Raw genomic sequence first — 24,187 nt, 5'->3', positions numbered from 1 at the left:
AGAGAGAATTAGAGTGAACTTGGTCGTTTACTGTCTTAGAAGTCCTGCCATAAATGGTAGTGTCGTCAGCATAAATGTCTACAAATGATGTAAGGATGTGATTTGGAAGATCATTAATGTAGATCAGGAAAAGAGTTGGGCCCAGGATGGACCCCTGAGGGACACCGGCATTAATACTGTGAGCTTCTGATTTTTGCCCTCAACTACTACTCTTATGAACCTATCAGAAAGAAATGATTTAATAATTGAGAAGACTTTTCCAGCTATACCATAGCTAGCGATCTTATGAAGTAAACCTTTATGCCATACCCTATCAAAGACTTTAGATATGTCAAGAGCAATTGCCCTAGAAAGATTGCCACCGTCGAGAGATTTGCTAATCCTATGCGATATAACTGTAAGCACATCTGCTGTAGATCTAGCAGAACGGAAACCATATTGAGTGTCACTAAGAAGGTTATTTTTGTTGAGATAGTTGATTACTTCTGTATTTAACAAAGATTCCAGCAACTTACTCATGACGCACAGGAGACTTATTGGCCTGTACTGAGAGGGGGATGAGCGATCACCTGAATTCTTAAATACAGGGCATCATGATGAAATTTTCTAGGGAGATGGGAAACTATTCTCCTGAGGACAACATTTAAATAGTTTCGTAAGTATGGGCGCTAGTTCATGTTGAAGTTTTTTGAGTACTATAATTGGAATACCGTCCGGGCCAGTTGCTTTACTGGAATCAAGGTTTTTGATTAGCTTCGCAACATCACGTACAGATATACGTATATCACATAGCATGTTTTCTGATACAGGAGGAAATATTGGGGGTTGGCCGCCTTGGTCGCAAAGGGTAGAATTAGCTGCAAAGTTCTTGACAAAGAGTTTGGCTTTGTCTGATGCTGGCGAGATTACCTCAGGTCCATTGATAATAGTTGGGATGGAGCACACGCTTCTGTTCAGGATTCTGTTTTCTATTTGCCAAAACTGGTGGGAACCAAGCCGCTGCTCAGCTACTTTGGACTTAACAGATTGAGCATACAACTCTCTTGCGTTCCTTATTACTTTCTTACAATGGTTGCTGGCAGTCCTGAAAACGGCTTTAGTTTCCATACATCTATTACGTTTGAAGCAGTGGAAAAAGTGATTTCTGTACGCAATGGCAGCAGCACATTCTGGAGAGAACCATGGCTGGCTGTTAGGTTTTTGCTGAAACTTTTTAGAGGGTATGAAATGGTCAATACCTACAATTAACCATTCAGTCAGGTCTAATACTATAGAGGACACATCCTTTTTAAACATGGAATGCAGATGTAGATCAGATATAAATGTACGGAAGCTATCCCAGTCAGCCTTAGTGTATTGATCTACTGTATGATGGAGAGGTACGTCTGGGGACTTATTACATTTCATTTTTATCTTAATTGATACAACAGAGTGGTCGGAAGATCCAAGAGGCGACAGAACAGAAACTGAACATAGTTCAGGGCAAGTTGTGAGAAAAAGGTCTAGTAGGCTCGCATACTGGCCGTCATTATCGGGCACACGGGTGGGTTCCTGAACAATCTGAGTGAGGTCATAGGCAATGGAGAAATCATGACAGAACCTCCCCTCATCATCGGTCTTGTTTGAGTGGGTCAACCATTCGACGTTGTGAACATTGAAGTCTCCACATACGTGAATGTTAGCTGAAGGATAAGCAGATAGGACTTGGTCAATTTTCTCAGATATGCTTTGAAAGATAGTAACTCCGCTGTTGTGGGGGCGATAGAGAGTAAATATAAATGCAGTAGTGTGAGCTAAAGCAACCCGGAAGCACATATAGGGTAAGTTAGGATCTTCCCTGGAGATGTCCCTCCCACATGGAAAGCTATCTTTAATATAGGCATATATTCCATGCCCATGGCGATCTTGGGGGTCAGATTTAGAAGTTAAGTTAGAGTATCCTGTAATTGCAAACTCTTCTAGGGAAATAGCCTGTCCAATGCCAGTTTCACTTAAAAATAAAAGGTCTGGTTTAGTCTCCTGTAATTGGGTTTCAACCTCTGGAAGGTTAGAACGAAGACCCCTGATGTTGGAGAAGGAGACATGGTAGTAGGGGTCTACGTTGGAAGTTGGAGAACCGGGTTTTTGAGGTAGTTATGTGCCATGCCGGGGGGTGGGGTCGGATAGTGCTACCATCTCAAATCCGAGTGGAATTGTGAACAGTGGTAACCAAAGCTTTTAAATTAAATTGGAGTCTCATTATAGGATACACTTTAAAGTCATACCTAGGACAAATTTAATTGCACACGGTGTAAGTAAATTCTTGTATAGAAAAGCCAAAGAAAAAATGGACCCAATGGAAAGAGGGATAAAGAGAGATCTGGTCAGAGAAAGATTACTTGTGAAATCAATTTCTTAAAGTCATTCAACACATGTCAACATGTAAAACAGACATCATCATCAGTAGTATTAGTAGTAGTAGCAACAGTGGCTTTATCGCCTAATTCAATTTGATGTTAAAGTGACTTCCTTTTATCTTAAGTTATTTCAGATTTTAAATTTGGGTTTTATTTTTATTTTACATTTTTTAAACTTTTTCTTTTAATTTCACTAAATAACAAATTGTGCTTTTTTTTTCTTTTTTTTTTTTTTATTAATGTCTCTCAGTAGCCATCATGTCTGGAAAAGATGTTTCAGACTGGCTGGAAAGCTGAAAGAAAAGATAAGACAATGTTGTTTTCATAGCCTTCTTTTAATTCCTTGTTTTAATTACTGCCAACCAATTCGGAGAGATTTTGCATGAAATGTCTTTCCTTCTATCCATAGTGTCATGTCATCTTGTAATTTAGTTATCAATCTCATGTGCCTCATCAACACTATAATTTTTTTTTCATCTCACTTTTTTTTATATATTTATTCATGCAATTTTCTAGCAAACAGATATACTTTTTTCTTTTGTGCAAATACCGACATTCAACTTTACATTCTAGGCTGGAAAATAAATTAATTTGGGATGTTATTTGCTTGTTTTGGTCGCTATAACCTCCAACCTTTTCGTATCTTCTTAAATTTGGGAATCTTTTTTGTTGAACTTCTGCAATGATCTGTGGCGCAGCGGATAGAATATTTGGTAAAATTCAGTTGTAAATGTTAAAATCCTGGAGGTTGAAGATTATACCCTCAGTGCGTGCGACCCAAAAATACAATTGCAAATTAATTAGGACTTTTACCTAGTCATGGCTGACAGAACATGGTACTCCTATGGATTAAATAAAAGGTCCTGTTTGAAATTCCGTGCCGATTCCAGAGTTCCACAGAAAGATTCCGGAGTTTGACAAGTAGGTCAGAGGTTACATTGACTGAAATGATGTGCAAATAACATCCAAGATGAGGACAGTAATCTGAAGAATCCAAATAACACAAAGACTGTATCCTCCTACAAAATCAACAAGAGAATAAGAGACAGATACATCTGTCCAATATATAATCAAATTAGCCGTATATGACTGACTTTCATTACTATTAATAAATTCCAGCATTCTATTTAGTGTCAGTCAAAATGATGATTTCAATAAAAACAACTCTTCATCTTATTCTCACATTTCCTCACAAAAAGTGTGTTGTAAATAAAACTACCAGAGCACTTTAACTGGCTTCCTGACCTAAAATGCACCAAACATTGATGTTTTTGTGTTTTTTCCTTTCCCTTTGCAAAACTCAATCATGTTTTGCAAAAAAAAAAAAAACAAAAACAAAAAAAAAACAATTTTCCACAACCAAACCAAACCAAACCAAACGCCATTATTATTAGATATTTCAAGATACAAAGAACTTCGAATATAAAAAAAACTTTTTCTAAAACTACTGGATTCAGCATTAAATAATCCAAATAGCATTGATATGCTGTAAAATAAAACAACGAAACTGACTCACATGGGACAACAAACAGAACTCACAGAAAGCTAAAATTCTTTTAGTTTTGTTTCAACCTCTCTCTCAACTGGCAGTAAACCTGGATAGTTGGAACTTAAACGCACATAAACCACAAAATAACTTTCTCATCAACGCTAATCTCAAGAGCATTATGCTGGAAAGGTAACTGCAAAAAATGGTGAATTATCTCTGTTTTTATTAAGCCCAAAACGACTCCATATTGTTAATTAAATTTATTCTCTTTGCGTTTCATTAAAGTTATTCTTCCCTACATTTCAAGTTGGTATTAAAATGAAATACCATTTCTGACCTCATTCAGAAGAGAAACGCTTTCTATATTTTTGTTCTCGGTCTTTTTCATAAAATATTTCCAAAAATATATTCTATATATTATCAGACCTTGTATAGAGTACTGCTTTCATATTTGGGCTGATGAATCTTTGTCCGATTTGAGAGTACTTGATAAGATTCAGAAACATATTTGTAATTTGATTAACCTCACTCTTTCTTCATCTCAGCACCTTTTTCTCCCACAGACGTGATTTTGCTGGTCTTAGTCTCTTCAATAATTACTATTATGGTATATCCATATTATTTGGATTCATTGGACTACTGTTCTCCTCTAGAGTGTGATTTTCATAACGTTTCGGTTGATGTAACCTCCGACCTTCTTCAGGTATATCTTGTCGAACTCGGGAATTTGGACGGAAGTTTGAGCGGTACCCTTTATTAACTTCACAGGGGTAGCATGCTCTTGTTACATCAGCCATGACTGGATAGAGGTCCTAAGTAATTCACAATTGTTTTTTTTCGGTCGCCCACACTGAGAATTGAACCTTCAACCTTCAGGAGAATATTATATTTTACAATTGATTTTTCCAAGTATTCTAACTACTGTGCCACGGGTCCTTGCGGAAAATCACTCTCAAGATGAGAACAGTAGTCCGATGAATCCAAATAATAGGAATAACCAATCCTCGTCTCAAAAATTCAGAAACGTCATATTATGGCATGTGTTCTCCAGAAATTTCTGATTTATTCTCGGTTTCCTTTGTTCCAGCTTGTTTGACTTGTTGGTTGGCATCTCTCAATCTCTTGTTCATACGTCTAATTATAATACAGCTTTCTATTCCAGTAGCTCTTTTTTAAGAACTGTTGGCTTGTGGAACTCTCTTCCTGCTGACTGTTTTCCTCCTACATATGACCTTTGTCATTACAAGACTTAGATTAATAAGCATATCCTGTCTGCACAATAATCATATTTTTTATTTTTTAGCTTCTTATGCCTTGTTGGAAGCGACTTCCATAAAAAAAATATTTTAAATAAAAAAAAAAAAACAAACAAGAAAAAACAACTGTAACTTGCTTTGCTGTCCCAAATGCTTGTATACCATTAACTGGGCAAAACATATTTTTACATAACCTGACACGACTCATCTTGCTGTCTCGGATGTTTGTAATGATCAGCATCCTCCTTTTCATTACAGAACAGCGTTCACATTGGTGATGCTCTGACCTGTGAGTGTGAACATCATCACTGTGGGTTAATGTTTCAATTGGCTTCATAATCAGAAAGCTTAATCCCTAACCGACTGCTCAAGTATTGCAGTTGCTTGGCAATTCTAAAATAAATTTATTAAAAACAAAAGTATAAGATTTGTTTTATGCTTTTATTGAAATGCTAATTGGATTTTCAGGCCTTTTAGTTTTCTCGTCACACCCATTCAATTGATCTTTTATTACATTAAACAAAATCGATTAAAAAGAAAAAAGTGATTGTCTGTTTGATGTGTTTAATTTAATTTTTATCTTTTTGTTTTGATCTTTCTCGATTGTGTTTTTTTTGTACTGTTTTATTTTATTTGAAAACAAATAGCAAATTTTCATTCTAGACATTTCTTTAAGACATTAATATTTGGAAGCAGCTAAAGGAAAACATTCTCAAAGACCTTATCTGAACGTGATAGCTTGAAATATAAAAAAAATCTATATATTAATATGATGGCATGTGTTATTTTGTGTCAGGCTTACATTCGGGCCATTTAATTGTTATGTACTTCCATTTCTTGTCATAAATAATTTTACAAAAAATTCTTCATAAGTTTTGGTTTCGGTTTCGATTATCGCTGATGGCACTTAAGTCATCTATTTTTTTTATAAATAATTTTATCAAGAATTCTTCATAAGTTTTGGTTTCGATTCTGGCTGAAGGAACTCAAGTTTATATATATATATATATATATATATATATATATATATATATATATATATTTTTTTTTTCATAAGATTTTATTTTTGTTTTGATTCCAGCTAATGCAACCAAGTCATATGGATACATGTTTTTATGTTTGAAATCGCAACTTTAAATCGATAGAACATTATTTCTATAATAATATATACAAAATCTGCAAGAATTAAAATATCACATTTAAGCATAGTTTACGACCAGGCTTTGCCGGACGTTCGTGCTAGCTTAGATAAATACTTTTGCAGTTTTAACAAAAAAGCTGCGATAATATCAGAGCATCTCCATTTACACTAAAATCTGCTGTGTCTATAAAATCAAAGCTGGAGTTGCCTCTCCAGATGCAGGCCTGGCCGGGTAATAAGGAGACCGAAGTTTGCCCGGTTATAAGCCCCCCCCCCCTCTCAACGTACCAGACAAAGTCTGACGGAAAGGCAAGACAATACTGTTGGAGCCAGTGAAGCTGCAGGAGTTGCTGGAAAAGTGTTGCAGTGCTTCACTATCTGCTTATTGGGACTCCCTTTGCCTTTAGTCAAAAATTATAATAATCCCAATTAACTTTATAGATTGGAAGAATATTGATACACAATTAAGATTTGCACGAATTGTTAACTGAGCATCAGCCTCATCATATGGTCTTCTCGGCAACATGGTATGTAAATGTAGACATATGAAGGGCGTGCAATAAGTAATGCCTCTGACCCACTTCCAGTTGTCTGATCTAGCTGAAATTTTGCATGTGCAATGATTTATATCTCTACGGGTTATGTGGCAAATTACAGCTCTGAACTAATTGTGGTTTCTGTTTTACAGGTGTTTGAACTGAGTCAGGTGTGAAATGGAGCCTGTTGAATGTCGAGCAGTGATCCGGTTTTTGTATTTGAAAGGACGCACACCACAGGAGACTTTTGATGAAATAAAAGAAACATGGTGATAATGCCTCATCATATGACCTTGTAAAACGCTCGCATTGTGAATTCAAACATGGCCGGAAATCTGTGGAAACAGCTCCCAGACCTGGTCGACCCCTTCCTTCTACCATTGATGAGGCATCTCTGTCAAGTTGAGGCTGCCATTTTAGAAGATCGCCAAATAGCCCAAGATGTCAAGATTAGTACAGGGTCTGTGGAAACCATCATTCATGACCATTTGCATATGCATAAGGTGTCTGCCAGATGGATTCTCAGGTTGCTCACACCATTCCAGAAGCAAGAACACGTCGAATGCTCGAGGATGAATTTGGAGATGTGCCAAGAATATGAGAAAGTTTTTCAAAAGACTGATTACACAGGATGAAACCTGGGTCCATCACTGTGATCCAGAGACCAAAGCCCAGTTAATGCAGTGGAAGCACTTGGACTCATCACCTCCAAAGAAGGCAAGGGTGCAGCCCTCCGCTGGCAAGGTCATGCTCACAGTCTTCTGGGGCCAGGATGGAGTAGTGATGACAGATTTCCTGGCAAAGGGTATCACAATTACAGGAGCCTATTATGCTTCACTTTTGAGGAAATTAAGGGAAGCTATCAAAATCAAGAGGCGAGGCAAGATCAGCAAAGGTACCCTCCTCCTGCAGGACAATGCTCCGGTCCACAACTCGCATGTTGCCAGATAAGGAGCACGGGCGTGTGGTTATGAAATCCGCCCCCTCCTCCCTACTCTCCTGAACTTGCACCCTCTGACTTTCACCTCTTCCCAGTCATGAAGTTGTTTTTGAAAGGAAAGGGTTTCCCAGATGATGCAGCCTTGATTTCTGAAGTCACGTCGTGGTTGGAGGACCAACCTGGGGTATTCTACAAAAACGGTCTCCAGAACTGCATCAAACAATGGTAGAAATGCATAACTGAGTGGTTCCTATGTAGAGAAAAACTAATAACTGTGCCAAGTTTCGTTGCTCTACTGTTATGGGAAGTGGGTCAGGGGCATTACTTATTGCACGCCCCTCGTATATGTTTTAAGTATATCATTTAGGGGAGGGGGATGCCATCAAGACCTTACCATAATGAGAGAAAAAAAAAACATTACAATTTAAATCTAATGAGCCGTTTTCATTTCTCTCCCGGCTTTGTCTAAAAATTAGATTCCTCTGTGATTTTCTGTGAAATAGCATCAAACTAATATTCTTAACACAAAACATTTATCCTACTTCATCATGTCTGACAAAAATTGTTAAGAATATTTAAAAATAAAAAAAAAATCTCCGTTTGATTAATAAAATAAATTTCAACACTGTTGGATTTTGTTTTATTCATTCTTTAGTCTTTTGACTGAGATAAAAGTTTAGTATCTTTCTCAGACTGCATTCATTTTGGAAGGATATCACCCCCCCCCTTATTTTCTTTTCTTTTTTTTTTTTCTCCCACTTAGATCAGACACACATGTAGAGATTGACTTGCTTGTTTTCGGTTTTGAAAAATCCCAGAAAACAGTGGATGATCTATTATTAAGGTTGGAAGGATCTTATGAACTGGTTTTTGCTTTTCTTTCTCTCACTCCCCAGTTTATGCCAATGAATTTCTGTATATATAACCGCATTTATAAAAAATAAAAATTTCAAATCAATTTAGAAATATCTGTAGTAGAATAAATGTGGTATTATGGTGACTGAGATGATTCTAGTTAAGACTAGGATAGACATTTTTTTTATCATTTTTTAACCAAGAATGACCAACAATCTGCATTTTTCTCATACTATTGATGACCATTTGCCTAATTTGTTCCAAATGTAAAATTTATATTTTGTGCAAATAAATATTTCAAAGTGTAGCATCTGTTCTACTACTACACTGTATCTGTTCTGTCATTGATTAGTTAGACTTTTTTTTTTTTCGTCATGCTTGATTTTCCCCACATTAAAATCTGACTTTGTGTTTAATTCTGCCCTCGTGGGGAGGCAAGTAAATAGCAGCAAACGTTGCAAGATAAGAAAATGTAACCATTTCCTTTATCTTTGTGACATAAAAAAATTTTTTTTTTTATTAAAATAAACCTTTCGTTTTTCAGATACTTCTTATTTCTTCAACTCCGCCGAGATCTCCATCATGGCCGCTTACTGTGCCCCCCTTCGGATGCCAACTACCTGGCTGCCTTCATCATACAGTGTAAGTAGCTCTACGTTTTCTCTATTTATTATGATCGTACAGTGAACAACACAGTCTCTTAAAACTGACTCACTTTAAGAATAATCAGCAAAATTCAATAAAATTACCAGAGAAGAAAAACAAGCATTTTAGACATTTATCAACAAAAATATTTTTAAATATCACACAGTTAGTTCAGGCCCTGACATATAAATAGCACCACTAATAAAATAAATTGATACCTGTTTTTTTTTTTTTTTTTTTTGTTTTTTTAATACTAATCTTCAAATTCCATGGTTAAAATTTAAGCCCAACTTCAATTTAAAGGTCCACCAAAATGAGTTTATGAACGTTTTTAATGTTTTCCAGAACAACTGCTGAATTTAGGCAATCTAAGCATTCTGCATTATTTGTGTCTGTATGATTGCATTTAAAGTAGCACACCATTTCGTAACCATTGTTTATGATGAAGCAGAGTCCGAATTTAAATCTTAAAATCTCAGAGGAGTGACAATTTCTTGGTCAGGATCTATGGATCTTGGCATGGACTTCTAAAAGATGTAGTAAATGTCTTAACAGGGCAGCGATTCAAGGTGAAATTGGAGATGTGCTGAGTCACTGTACTTGCTTCTGTGTAAATTTCTATCACTTCCACTTCACTATGGTAACTGAAGAATGCTTGTTTTTTTTGTTTTTGTTTTTTGCTCAATTTATTAAATTGAATTGAAATCATTAAGTTTTAATTTGAAATTCATTTGTATTAGAAATTTGTATTGATTCGAGAATGCATTGAATATACATTTTTCTCCAGAAAATGTATATTCAATGCAAATTACATGTTTTTTGTTAATTTTCATTTTACTTTGTTATAAGTTCTCAGAAATCAAGTCATGGGGTCCCTTCCTGAGGCTAACACTTGATCTTTATATGAGATACATAGATATTAGTGTGTTCTATTAAAGTCATTTATTTTTCAAACGTCAAGCCAGTAAAGAAATATAAAGCATAATTTACCTCTCCCCAATATGTTATAGCATATCTTTCTTGCTGTCTTTTGGTCTTAACTGGATTCCAGGACAAAAATGAACCTTGTCTGGTAGAGTATCCAGCTCCTTGCTGTTACTTGAGGCAACATCACTTGGAGAAGGTGCACAATTGCTCATATAAACCATTGCATAGCCATGTTGAGATTATATTTGTATGATGTTAAATATTTGGTCAGGGTTGTTTGTAATGACAAACCTCTGTACAAAACAGACCTTAGACACCAGAAGAAAGTGTCCACTAAGTGTTCAAATTTTCTCCTGTGTGCTGTAGGTGTAGTTGCGTGAGACCAAACTGAATGAATATCTGTATTTATCTTCTTTGCAAGATGATACCCGTCAGAAGGTGGATTTTCTGATAACCTACATTGAATGTAACTTACCTTAGCAAGCATGCTTCACTGGTTCTATTTTAAGAAGGTTAATAAAATACATGGATTTTCTATTTATAATTCACCCCGTTTTTGAATGAAGAATTGTAAATATACCTTTTTTTTTATCCCCAGAAAATATTTCAGAATATATATATATATTAGGTAATCTCATAAGTTCTGTTCAGATATTAATCCTCTGAAATTTAATAACAAATTGGAATAATCAGAATAAATAATATTTATATATCATATATATATGTAATATTGTAATTTAATTCCAACAGTATATTATTATTATATTGTTATTATTATTATCATCATTATTATATTTTTTGCTTTTTTGGATTACTGTTCTCATCTTCAGTGTCATTTTGACGTTTTCATCGATGTAACCTCCGACCTTCTTCAGATGTATTTTGTTGAACTCCGAAATCTTTGCCAAATTTGGGAATTTGCACGGAATTTCATACGGAATCCTTTATTTACTTCACAGGAGTAGCATACTCTCATTCCATCAGCCATAACTGTAAACAATTTACTATGTAACCATTTTTATTTTTAAGGTGATATTATTTTAATCTAAATTTGTATAAATACCTTCCAGAACTTTTGATCTTATAACACATAAGGATTTACTAAGAATTTTAAAGTCAGCAATGACGTTCTGTTCAGCAGATTAAATGCTTTCAAATACCTTTCAAAATTTGGAGGGTCATCAGTTTTTCTTTCCCCTTTTTTTTTCAACTATTAACAAGAGGAAAATGACTAATTTGTTTGCAAAGAAGTCAGAATATATTATGGTGGATTTAATGTTGTAATTGTTTCTTTTTTTTTTTTTTACAATAGAATTTTTAAACAGTTATTTATTTATTTATATATAGTATTTTATGTTATCACATCTTTCTTTAAATAATTGAATAATAGAAAAATCAACAAAATAACTATTTATAAGTCACGTAGACGTAAGAAATGCATGGACACACACAAAGTAGTCCAACAATTTTATTAATATGGACATATACTTATATATACAGAAACATACAAACACGCACGTATATACAGATATGCTGACACATACACAACACCTGCTGATGATTGCCATCTGATGTTAAATATTCATCTACTTTGTGTGCCTTCATAAAATAACGTGGGTTGATGGACTGAGATGTTTATAATTGCTGGCGCAATGTTTGTTTGCCAACTCTCCTCTGCCATCCCAGCTCATCTTTAAGCCCCCCCCCCCAAACTAGATTTGCCATTAGCTTCTTTCATGGCTACCATTGGCAATTCGTCTGGGACAGGAAAAGCAAAAGAAAAAAAAAAAAAAAAATGGCAAACATTCATGAAAATTGTCTTTAATGCATTTATTTTTTTTATAGAAAGAGAAAATAAGTTATTTACTTGATTTGTATTATTCGAACTATTATTCTCATCTTAGTTGATATTTTCACGAGGTTTCTGACGGCATAACGTTTGACCTTGACATGAACGTGTGGCATCATGGTTAAAAGGTGATTAACAATTTGTTCTAAATAACTGCTTTTGGGAGGTTCAAGGTTCCATGCTTACTACAGGCAATAATTATTAAGGATGAAATGATAATTAACACTTCTACCTGGTTATGGCTGACAGAATGAGAAAAATCTACCCACGTAGATTATATAAAGTCTTGTTTCTAAGTCTTTTTTCCATTTCACGATATTCTATTACCCATATTCTGATTTGTTGATCCTAACAGTTCTCTGCCTTTAGCGACCAACTGGTTCCAATTTCTTTGAGCTCTAACCACCTTTAATGGACCACATACCTCCGTTAAAATCAATTTCTTTGGATCTCCTGAAAACCTCCTTCTGCTAAAGATAACTTCTGCTGTGCTACAACAAATAATGACAGGCACTGATGTATAAATATTCTATTTCTGTATTTACGAATCCATGGTTTCCAGGAAGTTTCTCAGGTGTGCTTAGCCGCTGACAGGAATAACCGGAAGCAACTGATTGCGAAACCTTAAATCACTACAAGAAAATTATAATGATTAACAGGAAAAACATAGAAATACAATAAATAAAATTACAAACATGTATCAAACCCAACCCAATTCTAACTCCTAATCCTAACCTGCATGATTAAAATTAATTTTCTATTTCTTCCTATTTATAAAAATATAGCCGTCATAGATTTGTATTAGCTAAAAAACTGATAGTGCATTCATTAAAAATTGATGAACACTCAGCTGACCTTTTCCAGTTATTTCGTCAGCTGTTGAGCAAGCCTGAGCCAACTTCGAGGAAACCATGGGTTGGTAAATGCAGAAGTTTCATAACTTTTATTGCTAATGGCAGTAAGTGAGAAAGGCAGATCATGCACAAGAATTGGTAGTAGTTTTATCGAACTCTATCACCAGTAAAATCCCAGTTTCAGTTTTGGGTTAGTTTATATAATGGTTTTGGACACCCACATATTCACCTGAGAATGCTTGTTCTGTGATATTACCTTTGCTGTCAATGTAGCTGCACAACTACGGTGCTTATTTATGTTATATAGAGAGGTGGATCGGCACCAAAACAGTCATGTTGTATAATAGGTGAGATATTGTTCTTATAACAGGATCAGATAAAAACGTATAAATTTTATGTATGTTGTTTAGCCAGAGGATATGATATCGACGTATAAACTGAGTCATGTTGTATCAGAGTTATTACACGAGTATATGTTACAGTTCGTTTTTACATAAGGTATCATTATTTTTATAAGAATAATAATTTTTCTTTCTTCAAGAGTTCTTCTATCTTCACTGCTGAGCTCCGTGATGAAACATGAAATGAGCAACACCATCCAATTAAGACCTCTGTTCTTCCTTCTTTTGTGGGACCACAGAACAACACTTTATATTTTTATAATATAAATTTATTTCAGCTGTCTCAAATAGTCTTCACAAAAAGTCTGCATTTTGTGGCTACATGATTATTCTTTACAGCCTCGCTTCCTGGCTTGAAGCACGTCTGTTCACTTCCGTGATCAAACTCAAACTCTTTGACTGACTAAACTTTTTGACCTCTTGACCTCAGTTCCGTTACCTCATCATTTTAAAGCACACGTATCTTGACGCGCGACCTTTCCATATATGCCTGCCCAACGTTATTTTGTTATATTTTACCTAGCTAATTTATGTAAACATCGTCAGCTAAAACCCATTGCTACACTTTATTCTATAAACAATAAATAACTCCCAATATAAACCATTTTAACAATATCACTACATAGATAAATAGATCAATAATAACTAATTAACTTTTAACAATGCTATTATCTAACATTTAGTGGCACAACATTCTCATCTGCAGATAATTTTTTTATGGATAACCTTTGCAGGTGGTTTTGAATCAACAAATATTTTATTTTCGAATAGTTATATTTTTTTATCAATCAACCATGTCAATCAACTGAATTTTGATTCTTCCAGCCAGGTGCATGTCTTTGTCAAGCACATTTTGTTCCTGTCAGGCTTAATATTAAACGCTCCAACACTTTGAATTCTTCTTTTAATCATAGACCTGTTGGTTTATTTTACACAGGTTAGAGTTTAGTTTTAAATTCCATATAGTCCTCAAAGTTTGGCATAAAGATTTTTACATTGGGAAAGATGCACCTGAAGGAGGTTGGAAGTTACATTGTTGTAAAAATGACTAAGATTAGAATAGTAGTCCAAAAAAATACAAATTCGTAATCCTCATCTCAAAAATTCTTTACTAATACTTAAGTTGTCTCGCTTTATATTAAGATAAAAGGAGTTCTGTTCTTTATTTTAAGTTCTTAGAGTAATCTCCCTTGCTTGTTGTTGTGGATTCTTGACTGAAAAACAAAGACATGGGTTTTGATAAACGGACACATGCCTATGATTGGAGTTATGTGAAGAGTAATCTTACAACTGACTCTTAACATGTTTGCTTTCTGGGATAATAATTGATCAAATTCATTCTATCAAAATTGTGATCAAGATTAAACCAACACCCATAAAATTATCAACCGTCTTTTCAACAACCCTGAGCACATTCATTTATGTCCATGTGTCTAACACACGTGTCAATAAAATTAAGAAACAATATAGTGCCCATGATTTTCATATCATCTTTTTCACTTTGAGAATTGGTGAAACATGAAACAAACTGTGCTTGCATTGGTTGTTAGCTGCCATGATATTGCAAAAGACACTCTTTTAAGACCTACAGGCTTCTTGAAATTTGCCAGAACTACACCTGATGTCTCCCTCCACCTCTCTTGGTGCTAACAGATTAGGCTATCTGAAGATACTAACTTGCTGATCTAAAATGCACCAAACATTGATATCATTGGGGTTTTTTTTCTCTATGCAAAGCTCAATCATGTTCTACAAAGCCTAAAACAAGAAAAAAAAAGGACACAATTGTTTTCCTCGACAAAACAAGTAGACTAAGCACAATGAATAAATATTTGAAGATATTAAGAGCTTGAAGCATTAATTTTTTTTTTTTACCAAAATGACTAGATTCGGCAATAAATAACCTGAAAAGGGTTGATATGCCAGAAAACAAAACAATTGAAACCAAACACCATGAATAAATATTTGAAAATATTAAGAGCATAAAACTTTTACCAAAATGACCAGATTCAGCATTAAATAAACCAAAAAGGGTTGATATGCCGTAAAACAAAATGCCCCACAACTCTATGCATACACTTAAGGGTTGTAGTGCACCTGAGCACTATGCACAATGATTTCATTATTGTATTATTGTATTATTAACAGCCACCATACCATAGCCTTTAGCCCCTGGAGGAGCATAGGCCATCTACAACTTTTGTAGATACTTTTGTGGCAAGGAGTCCTTTTTTCAGGGTGAGGGTGCTGACCTCATACCCAACCTTCCCAGAAGATACATACAGCTCCTAGCCTTCCCAAATGGTCACCGATCTGGTACTGGCCAGATTTAACATTGCTTAACTTCGGTGATCTGGTGAGAACCATTGTGTCAACGTGATTGTGCTGTACATATTATTAGCAGAACCCCGTTAAAATTCTACAATGCTCTTTACACCAATTTACTGTTAATAATAATAGCATTTCTTTTCAGATAACAAATATTTGTTAGTTAATACTATTAAAAGAAAAAAAAATTACTTTTTTCTTCCATAAAAATAATTGTCATTATCAGCTCAGTATCCTTTAAATAAATAAAACGTATGTCTTTTCTTTATTTAAAATTGTAACAATTTAATTTTTTTAAAAACGGTAAATGGTCTGCCTTTTTACCGTAAAAAGAATCGTCAATGTCAGCTCAATATTCCGTAAATAAATAAAAGGAATATTTGTCTTTATTTATTTAGACTTACAGCAAATTAATTCTTTTTAAAGCAGTAAATATTTCGTCTTCTTTCCATAAAAATAATGTCAGCTGAATATTCTTCAAATGGAATTTAGACCTGTCGCAGTGTGTATCAGACCACTACTTCTACTCAAATAAAAATCAACAATGGCTAACTTGTTAGCAGAAACAGTCACGTGACTGACATATCATGAGCATATGTGATGCTGACTTTCTTTCATCATGAAAGGAAAAAAAACATAAAATTTTTATTTTCCCAAATAAACCATAACAGCAAGCTTTTGATTTCAAACCGAACTTAACATTAACACAATCAATAGACATCTGAAACCTTTTTGATGGTGACAGGTTCCAACTCGCTGCAACAGATCTTAATGTAGATAAATGCTGCAGTGTTGCAGTGGGTTCTCCTGTCAATTCGGCTCTTACTTTCAGTGATGACATCGCTCTGCTGAATGAGAAAAAAAAAAGTTCTTGATCTTCTGGTCAACTTGCATTTTTTTTTTTTTTTTTTTTTTTACACAGTGGTCACCACTTATCAAGGCCCGGAAGCCACTCAGGGATAAGGGTTATTGCAAGTACATTACGTTAGTGTGGAGATTTGATGAAGTGTTTACTTAAGGGGGCGATTCATTAGGAATTTGTTAACGTTGGACTTGAACACATCCAAGTTGTAGTCAGGTGGGAAGCAGGCAGACGGACAGAGTTCCACAGGCGTGCAGTTCTAAGAAAGAAGCTTTGTTCGTGGGATCCACGTTTTGATTTAGGCACAGATAAAGAGTGGGGGAAATTTTTCACAGTGGATTCAGCTAGACGGGTGTTTTTCGTGAAAGATTGGCGAGGGGGAGACCAGAGATATGAGTTCAGACGAGCACCTGCCATGGAAATAATGATAAAACAAGGATAGGCTTGCAACGTCTCTTCTGTGGGAGAGAGGTTGCAGGGTAGAGAAAAGGGCATCCCCCACTAAGCCACGAAGTCTATTTTGTACTCTGTCAAGGCAGAATAGGCTGTTTTTAGCAGCTCCTGCCCAGATATGGCAGCAGTATTCCATTCTTGGACGTACTTGGCTTTTATATAGATAGAGAATTGCATCAGTAGTGAGATATCTTCTGGAGCGGTAGAAGGATCCAACCATCTTTCCAGCGACCTTGACAAAGACTTGATGTATGTGTTCCATTTCAGATCAGGAGTAAAGGTCAATCCCAGAAGCTTGTCAAAACATGGGGCCTCTCCCAGACGAGAGCCATCCATCCAAATTGATGCCAGATGGGGATCAGAGCGTTGATGATGTAAGAATAGGAGTTTGGTTTTAGATGCATTAAAGGTAACACGTTTTCCCCCACTGAACCACGCACTCAAGATCAGAGGAGAGAGAATCAGAGAGAACTTTGTCATTAACAGCCTTGATGTGTTGCCGTAGATGGTCGTGTCATCAGCATAGATGCCAACGAATGATTTAAGTATGTGTTTAGGGAGGTCATTGATGTAGATCAGGAAGATAGTTGGGCCCAGGATTGACCCCTGAGGGACTCCAGCATTAATACTGCAGGCCTCTGATTTTTGTCCATCGACCACTACTCTCATGATCCTATCAGAGAGAAATGATTTTAATGATTGAGAAAACATTTGCAGTTATACCGTAGCTGGAAATCTTGTGAAGTAGACCCTTATGCCATACCTTGTCGAAGGCCTTTGATATGTCAAGAGCAATTGCCCTAGAAAGGAAGGCTTTGTCAAGAGATTCACTAATCCTGTGAGATATAACCGTCAGCACATCTGCAGTAGATCTTGCAGAGCGGAAACCATGTTGTGTGTCACTAAGTAGGTTGTTTCTGCTGAGGTGGTTGACTATTTCTCTATTTAATATGGATTCCAGCAACTTACTCATAACACACAGGAGACTTATTGGTCTGTACTGAGAGGGAGATGACTTATCACCTGAATTCTTAAATACAGGGCAAACTGATGAGGTCTTCCAGGGAGTCGGAAAGCACTTCTCCTTAAGGCAGCGCTTAAACAGTTTCGTGAGTATGGGAGCAAGTTCTGGTTGAAGCTTTTGTAACACTATAATTGTGATGCCGTCAGGGCCAGTTGCTTTACTGGAATCAAGATTCTTGATTAGCTTGGTGACCTCATGCACGGATATTTGTATGTTCTGTGTTATAAGAGGAAATATGGGGAGTTGATGGCCTTCGTCGCATAGGGTAGAATTAGCTGCAAAGTTCTTTGCAAATAGTTTGGCCTTGTCTGATGCTGACGAGATGACCTCTGGTCCATTGATAATGGTTGGGATAGAACGCACACTTCTGTTCAGGATCCTATTTGTTATTTGCCAAAACTGGTGGGAACCAAGCCGCTGATCAGCTACTTTGGATTTAACGGACTGAGCATATAGCTCTCTTGCATTTTTTATTACTCTTTTACAGTGGCTGCTGACAGTCCTGAAGGCAGCTTTAGTCTCAGTGCATCTATTAAGTTGGTAGCTATGGAAAAAGTGATTTCTGTGCGCGATGGCAGCAGCACATTCTGGGGAGAACCATGGCTTACTGTTAGGTTTGTGTTGAAATTTTTTAGATGTCATGAATCCGTCTATGCCTACAATTAACCATTCGGTCAGATCTGATACTATAGAGGACGCATCCTTTTTAAACATGGAGTGCAGAGGTAAATCAGATATGAATGTACAGAAGCTATCCCAGTCAGCCATAGAGTATCAGTATACAGTACGGTGGAGGGGTACGTCTGGAGACTTATTACATTTCATCTTTATCTTAACTGATACAACGGAGTGGTCGGAGGATCCTAGAGGAGAATGAACGGAACATGAACATAGCTCAGGGGAAGTTGAGAGAAAAACGTCTTGTTGACCGGGTGTATCGGGCACACGGGTGGTTCTCCCTCTTTATGCCCTTCTTGTGAACCACTGTTAGAATATGGTATCCAAGCTTCTTCCCCATATCTAATACAAGATATCCAGCATCTCTAGAAAGTTCAAAGACTGGCTATTAGAATGGTGCAGGGTATTCCGAATCTGCCCTATGATAGCCGACTCTAAAGCTTAACCTTTTTTCCGTTGAGTGCCAACACTTACACAATGATTTGATGTTGACCTACAATCTCCTCAATGGGCATTATGATATATCACAGATGATATGTTAGATGATACATATTATGATATATCACAGATTATATGTTAGATGATACACATTATGATATATCACAGATATGTTAGATGATACACATTATGATATATCACAGATGATATGTTAGATGATACACATTATGATATATCACAGAACCTTTTATTCAGTCTTGCACTACACGGACATTGCATAGAACTTTTTCACCACCAATTTTGAGCGGACCGAAGGAGTGTTGTATTCTCAGAATCTCTGGTCCTTGGAATAAACTTCCAAGTGAAGAACTAAATGTACCAACAATGCAACAATTTAAGGTAAATTATGGCAGGTGTTTGACTACTCTGTACATTTTACTTCCTTTTTCCCTTCATGGCATTGAAGCAGAATTGTTTTATTTTTTGCCAAATAAATTGAATTGAGAAAAAAATATCAATGAAACGAATATCATTTTTTTTTTTTTAATGTATTTATTTAAAATTGTATAGTTTTAGTTGGCAGGACAACAATTTGATTTGGGAACAATTCATTTTAAATTGAATGAACTCAGATTTTTTTTTTTTACCTTAGCGACATCAGATTATTAACCAGTCATCATCAGAGGATCTCATTTTTTTTCTTTATTATTTTTATGAAAGATAATAACATATTTATAAATATGCCTTGAATATTATTGTATTGATTGTTACCTTGACAACATTTACTCAGTGATTTTTTTTATGTAATTTTTCAAATAGACATTTCTTTATGAAAGTAAGAGTTTTGTTTTGTGGTATATCAAATCTACGGACAGTTCTAGATAATTCGCTGTTTTGTTTTACAGCATATCAACCCTTTTTCAGTTATTTAATACATAATCTAGTTATTTTGGTAAAAGTTTTTATACTTAAAGTTCTTCATATCTTCAAATATTTATGCATGGTATTTGGTTTAGTTGTTTTGTAGAGGAAAATTGCTTTTATTTCTTGGCTTTGCAACACATTTCAAAAAAGGAAAAAAAAAACAGCATTAATGTTTGGTACATTTTTGGTCAGTATTTCTAGGTGGGGATTAGAACTTTTGTTGTATGGTACATCAAATACATGTCATTTTATAAGTTATGGGGTAACAAAAAAAAATGTTACTTGATTGTATCTTTGGTTTATCACTGTAACTGATTAAATTTTCTCAGTGTTTTTATTGATAAATAGACACCTTTTTGAACAGCATGGTGAGGCTTTTTTTTTTTTTTTTTTTTAATTATGGAGGTGTCACTGCTTATCAAGGCCCAAAGCCCACTCTAGGATAAGAGTTAATGAATGTCTGGTAGACAACACCCTGGTGATGGCTAATCGTATTATATTCATTTGGAAAGCAGCTCCATGGTCTTATGTTCCAAAAACGGACAGATCTAGGAAAGAAACTTTGCTCATTGAATTTTTGTTGAGATTCAGGCACAGATAGAGAGTAAAGGATGTATGGAAACTGAAATCCTACCATTTCCTAATCTGGTCACTTCTTAAAAAGGGGAGAACAACTGATCCAGCAGTAGACCTTCTGTAATCCTGTGAGTAAATTAAATAAATTCCTCTTCAACAACACTAAAACGAACACTGGCAAATCTCAGTTCCAGTATTCTATCTCAGCTCTCAAGAATTCAACTTCCCGTCTTTCTAAATCCCTCATTTTTAAAATAGTTGTTCTCATATGCAAATGAGTGCCATCTATGAAAAAAAAAAATATTTTACAAACACAAGTTCTTTTTCTCACTGAAAATAAAGTGCCCAACTTGCAAAAACAGTCCACACACTTTAAAGCTGGTAACTTTTCTTCTTCTTCTTCTTCGTCTTCTTCTTCTTCTTCTTCTTCTTCTTCTTCGTCTTCTTCTTCTTCTTCGTCTTCTTCTTCGTCTTCTTCGTCTTCTTCTTCGTCTTCTTCGTCTTCTTCTTCTTCTTCTTCTTCTTCTTCTTCTTCAGTGTTACAATAGGTAAGGTTTAATCCTCATTTATATTTTAAACCTCACCTTACTACAAAAAAAAAAAAAAAAAGTGGGATCATCGCAATGATGGTGGAAAATGAACGTGGGATAAGGTGGGAGTTGTAAGTAGGAAACAGCTGAAACTGCTTTTTTCACCAAACGACTTCGTCATGACACCTCTGCCATTAGGCGGCCACCAACATTTTTAGATTTTTCTCCACCAAAGATTAACTTGTAGGCGTCAGGAATAACTTTTGTTTATTCATAATATTAGTTTAAGATCGGATGTTTCTAAAAGCCAACTTAAAAAAAAAAAATGGTGCCCGATTTTTAGTTACAACAAAAATGTGTTTTTTATAGTAACAAATATTTGATATTCGGCTATGTATGGATGACCTGTATCTTGTACAGTTCCAGGATACCCTTGGACGAGGTGTATCACTTGTTAACCTCCTTCTGATATTCCTGGGGATTATCATTTAGAGAGGTAGATGAAGCTCCTTAGCTATAGTGAAGACAATCCACCTGGAAGATGGAAATCAAGGTGAAAAAGCAAATTGGATAAAAAGAGTCCGTTAGCCCTGTACGGTAATCTTCTAATGATGCTGTCAAAAACAAAACACTCGCTTCCAATTTGTCATGAGCCAGAAAGATGAAAGCCCCTGTCTTGCACAGTTCCAGGTTATCCTTGGCTAAGGTGGAGCACCTGTTAGCCTATTCTGAAGGATTACCATACAGAGGGGGAGTAGTTGGAGCTTCTTAGCTGTGGAATAGAGCCTTTGGTTGAAAATCCAAACTGGATAGGAGTTGTTTATTTATTTTTTGAAGACTATTATCCTCATCTTCTGGTTGTTGTTTCATGATGTTTCGGCCAACTATTCCTCTGGCCTTTGTCAGGTGGTTAGCCATCATAGGAACGGCGAATCTCCTAACTGCATCCTCAGCAATTACTGCCTTCCATAGTTGCTTGTCGTCTCACCAGTCTGGCAGCTTTGGGTAGGATTTAAACTGCTATCTTCAGACAATTCTCGCCTGGAACCATAGTTTCAACGTCTCTACTCACTGTGCCATGATGAGCCCCAAAGGGTGATCAAGCCGGCCAGAGGCCAAAACATGGTGAGATGACAAACAACTATGGAAGGCAGTAATTGATGAGAATGCAGTTTCGGCGTTCCTATCCCATCACGGTTAACTAACTGACAAAGGCCAGAAGAATAGTTGGCCGAAACGTCATGAAACAACCAAGAAAAGATGAGGATAATAGTCTGCAATAAATAAATGGATAAATAATACAAATTACTCATCTCGATAAGAATTCCAATTAAATAATATGGATAGGAGCTTGTTGACCCTGTACAGCAAGGTCTGATATCAGAAACAAAACACCCGCTCCATTTTATCATGAGCTAACATGGAAGTACTTAGGCTCGGAAAACTGTCATGAGAATGCTTGTGTCGGTGTGCAATATGTATGGTAATCTTCTAATGATGGTGTCACAAACAAACTACTCACTTCCAATTTGTTATACGCTGGCACAGAAGTAGTAAGGTTTATAAAACTATAAGAATTTTCATATCAGTGCGCAGTCTAACCAGTAATAGTGAAACAAAAAAATTAGTCTATAATATAAATCTCACCTGTCTGTTTGAATGTATGTATGTTTGTATGTCTCACAAAAACTTTCGACAGATACGACAGATCTTGACAAAATCAGTATCATTTTGAAGCTCGACGATAAATATAAAAAAATTGGCCAAAAAAAAAAAAAATGAATTCCTTCACTCTAAACTCGGCCGTTTTATACAAGAAGGGGTCGATTTTTTCGCCGACATTTATTTTCGCAAGTCATCATCACCGTTGGATTGACTTCAGTTAATTTTAACGCTTTTGACTTCCGGTCTCGTCATGGAGACATCAACTAAGACGTCAGATTTTCTTTCACTTTCTTTTCTGCCTTTGTGTCACGGGTTTGAGCCTGCCTGCCTACTACTACATTTTTTTGCTCAACAAACACCTCCAAACACCCGGGCAACGCCAGGCACCCAGACTAGTAAGTTATGAAATCAAATTTAAAAAAAATAAATTGGACAATATCATAAAAACAAAGGAAAATTGACATGTCATTAGAAAATGAAATAATTAACTTATAACTAAAAGTGCATTTCAATCACTTCCCCAACTAGTTAAATTGCATATAAACATTATATATATATATAATTATTTACTATGATTAAATACCTACAGACACTAGTGTTTCATCCTTTCAGGAGTCATCAGTGCAGGGTGTCACAATTAACACCATATATATATATATGTGTGTGTGTGTGTGTGTGGAAAAAGGGAGAAAAACCTGTAGCCTTTTAGGAAATTTTAGTACCCATTTTCGGGTACTTGTTCAGCAAATGATAGAGATGATTTAGGAAATAAAATATACCATGATGAGCAGAAAAGCCTAGTCTTACCCTCTGAAAAGTGATATATATATATATATATATATATATATATATATATATATATATATATATATACATTTTTTATTCATTTAATTATGTACAAGGAGAGAAAGCTATTGAGAAAGTTTGAGAACGAAATTAATCAGGTTTCAAATCCATCTTATGAGCTTTGATCACAAATTTGCTTATGATAGGGGATAGATTGTAAAAACCTTTTCGTTTGAAGGTATTCGAATTCATAATTAGCACCTATTCAAGGCGTCTTAGTGGGGGTTTATTATGAGCAAATTTAACTGCTTTGGCCTTTGTGAAAATAAAGGAGTGGTCTTGGTGTGAATCATGAGCAAAAAGTGTGTTCATGGGATTGCCAGTTTTTATATCTCTTTCATGTTTTGCAAATCTTTTTCTCAAAGCTCGTTGGGTTTCTCCTACATACCTTTGACAGCAGCCATTGCAGCGGATGGTATGTATTATGTGGCGGTTCTGTAAGGGTGGTTTGTGGTCTTCAATATATGAGTTATAGTTAATGATGTGGATTGTATCATTTGTATTCCTAATTTGTTCAGGGTATTACAAATTGTAGTATTGTTGGCACGAATGGGTATGAGATGATGTTTATTTA

The 24,187-nt window shown here is 35.6% G+C and overlaps 1 protein-coding gene across 11 annotated transcripts in view; it reads left to right on the top strand.

Annotated features, from left to right (window-relative positions):
* Nucleotides 1–24,187, top strand: part of LOC145268331 (FERM domain-containing protein 5-like) — a 441,205-nt gene that overhangs the window by 324,438 nt on the left and 92,580 nt on the right. For all 11 annotated transcript variants that reach the window (XM_080123914.1, XM_080123905.1, XM_080123887.1 and 8 more), the window contains one exon: nt 9,158–9,255. In XM_080123914.1, the coding sequence (XP_079980040.1) occupies nt 9,158–9,255 (98 nt within the window). The remainder of the gene's footprint in view (nt 1–9,157; nt 9,256–24,187) is intronic.

Source organism: Euprymna scolopes, chromosome 4 (assembly GCF_053919585.1).
Source record: "Euprymna scolopes isolate OS-2025 chromosome 4, ASM5391958v1, whole genome shotgun sequence".
Lineage (NCBI taxonomy): Eukaryota > Metazoa > Mollusca > Cephalopoda > Sepiida > Sepiolidae > Euprymna > Euprymna scolopes.
This window is presented reverse-complemented; position numbering and strand designations above follow the sequence as displayed.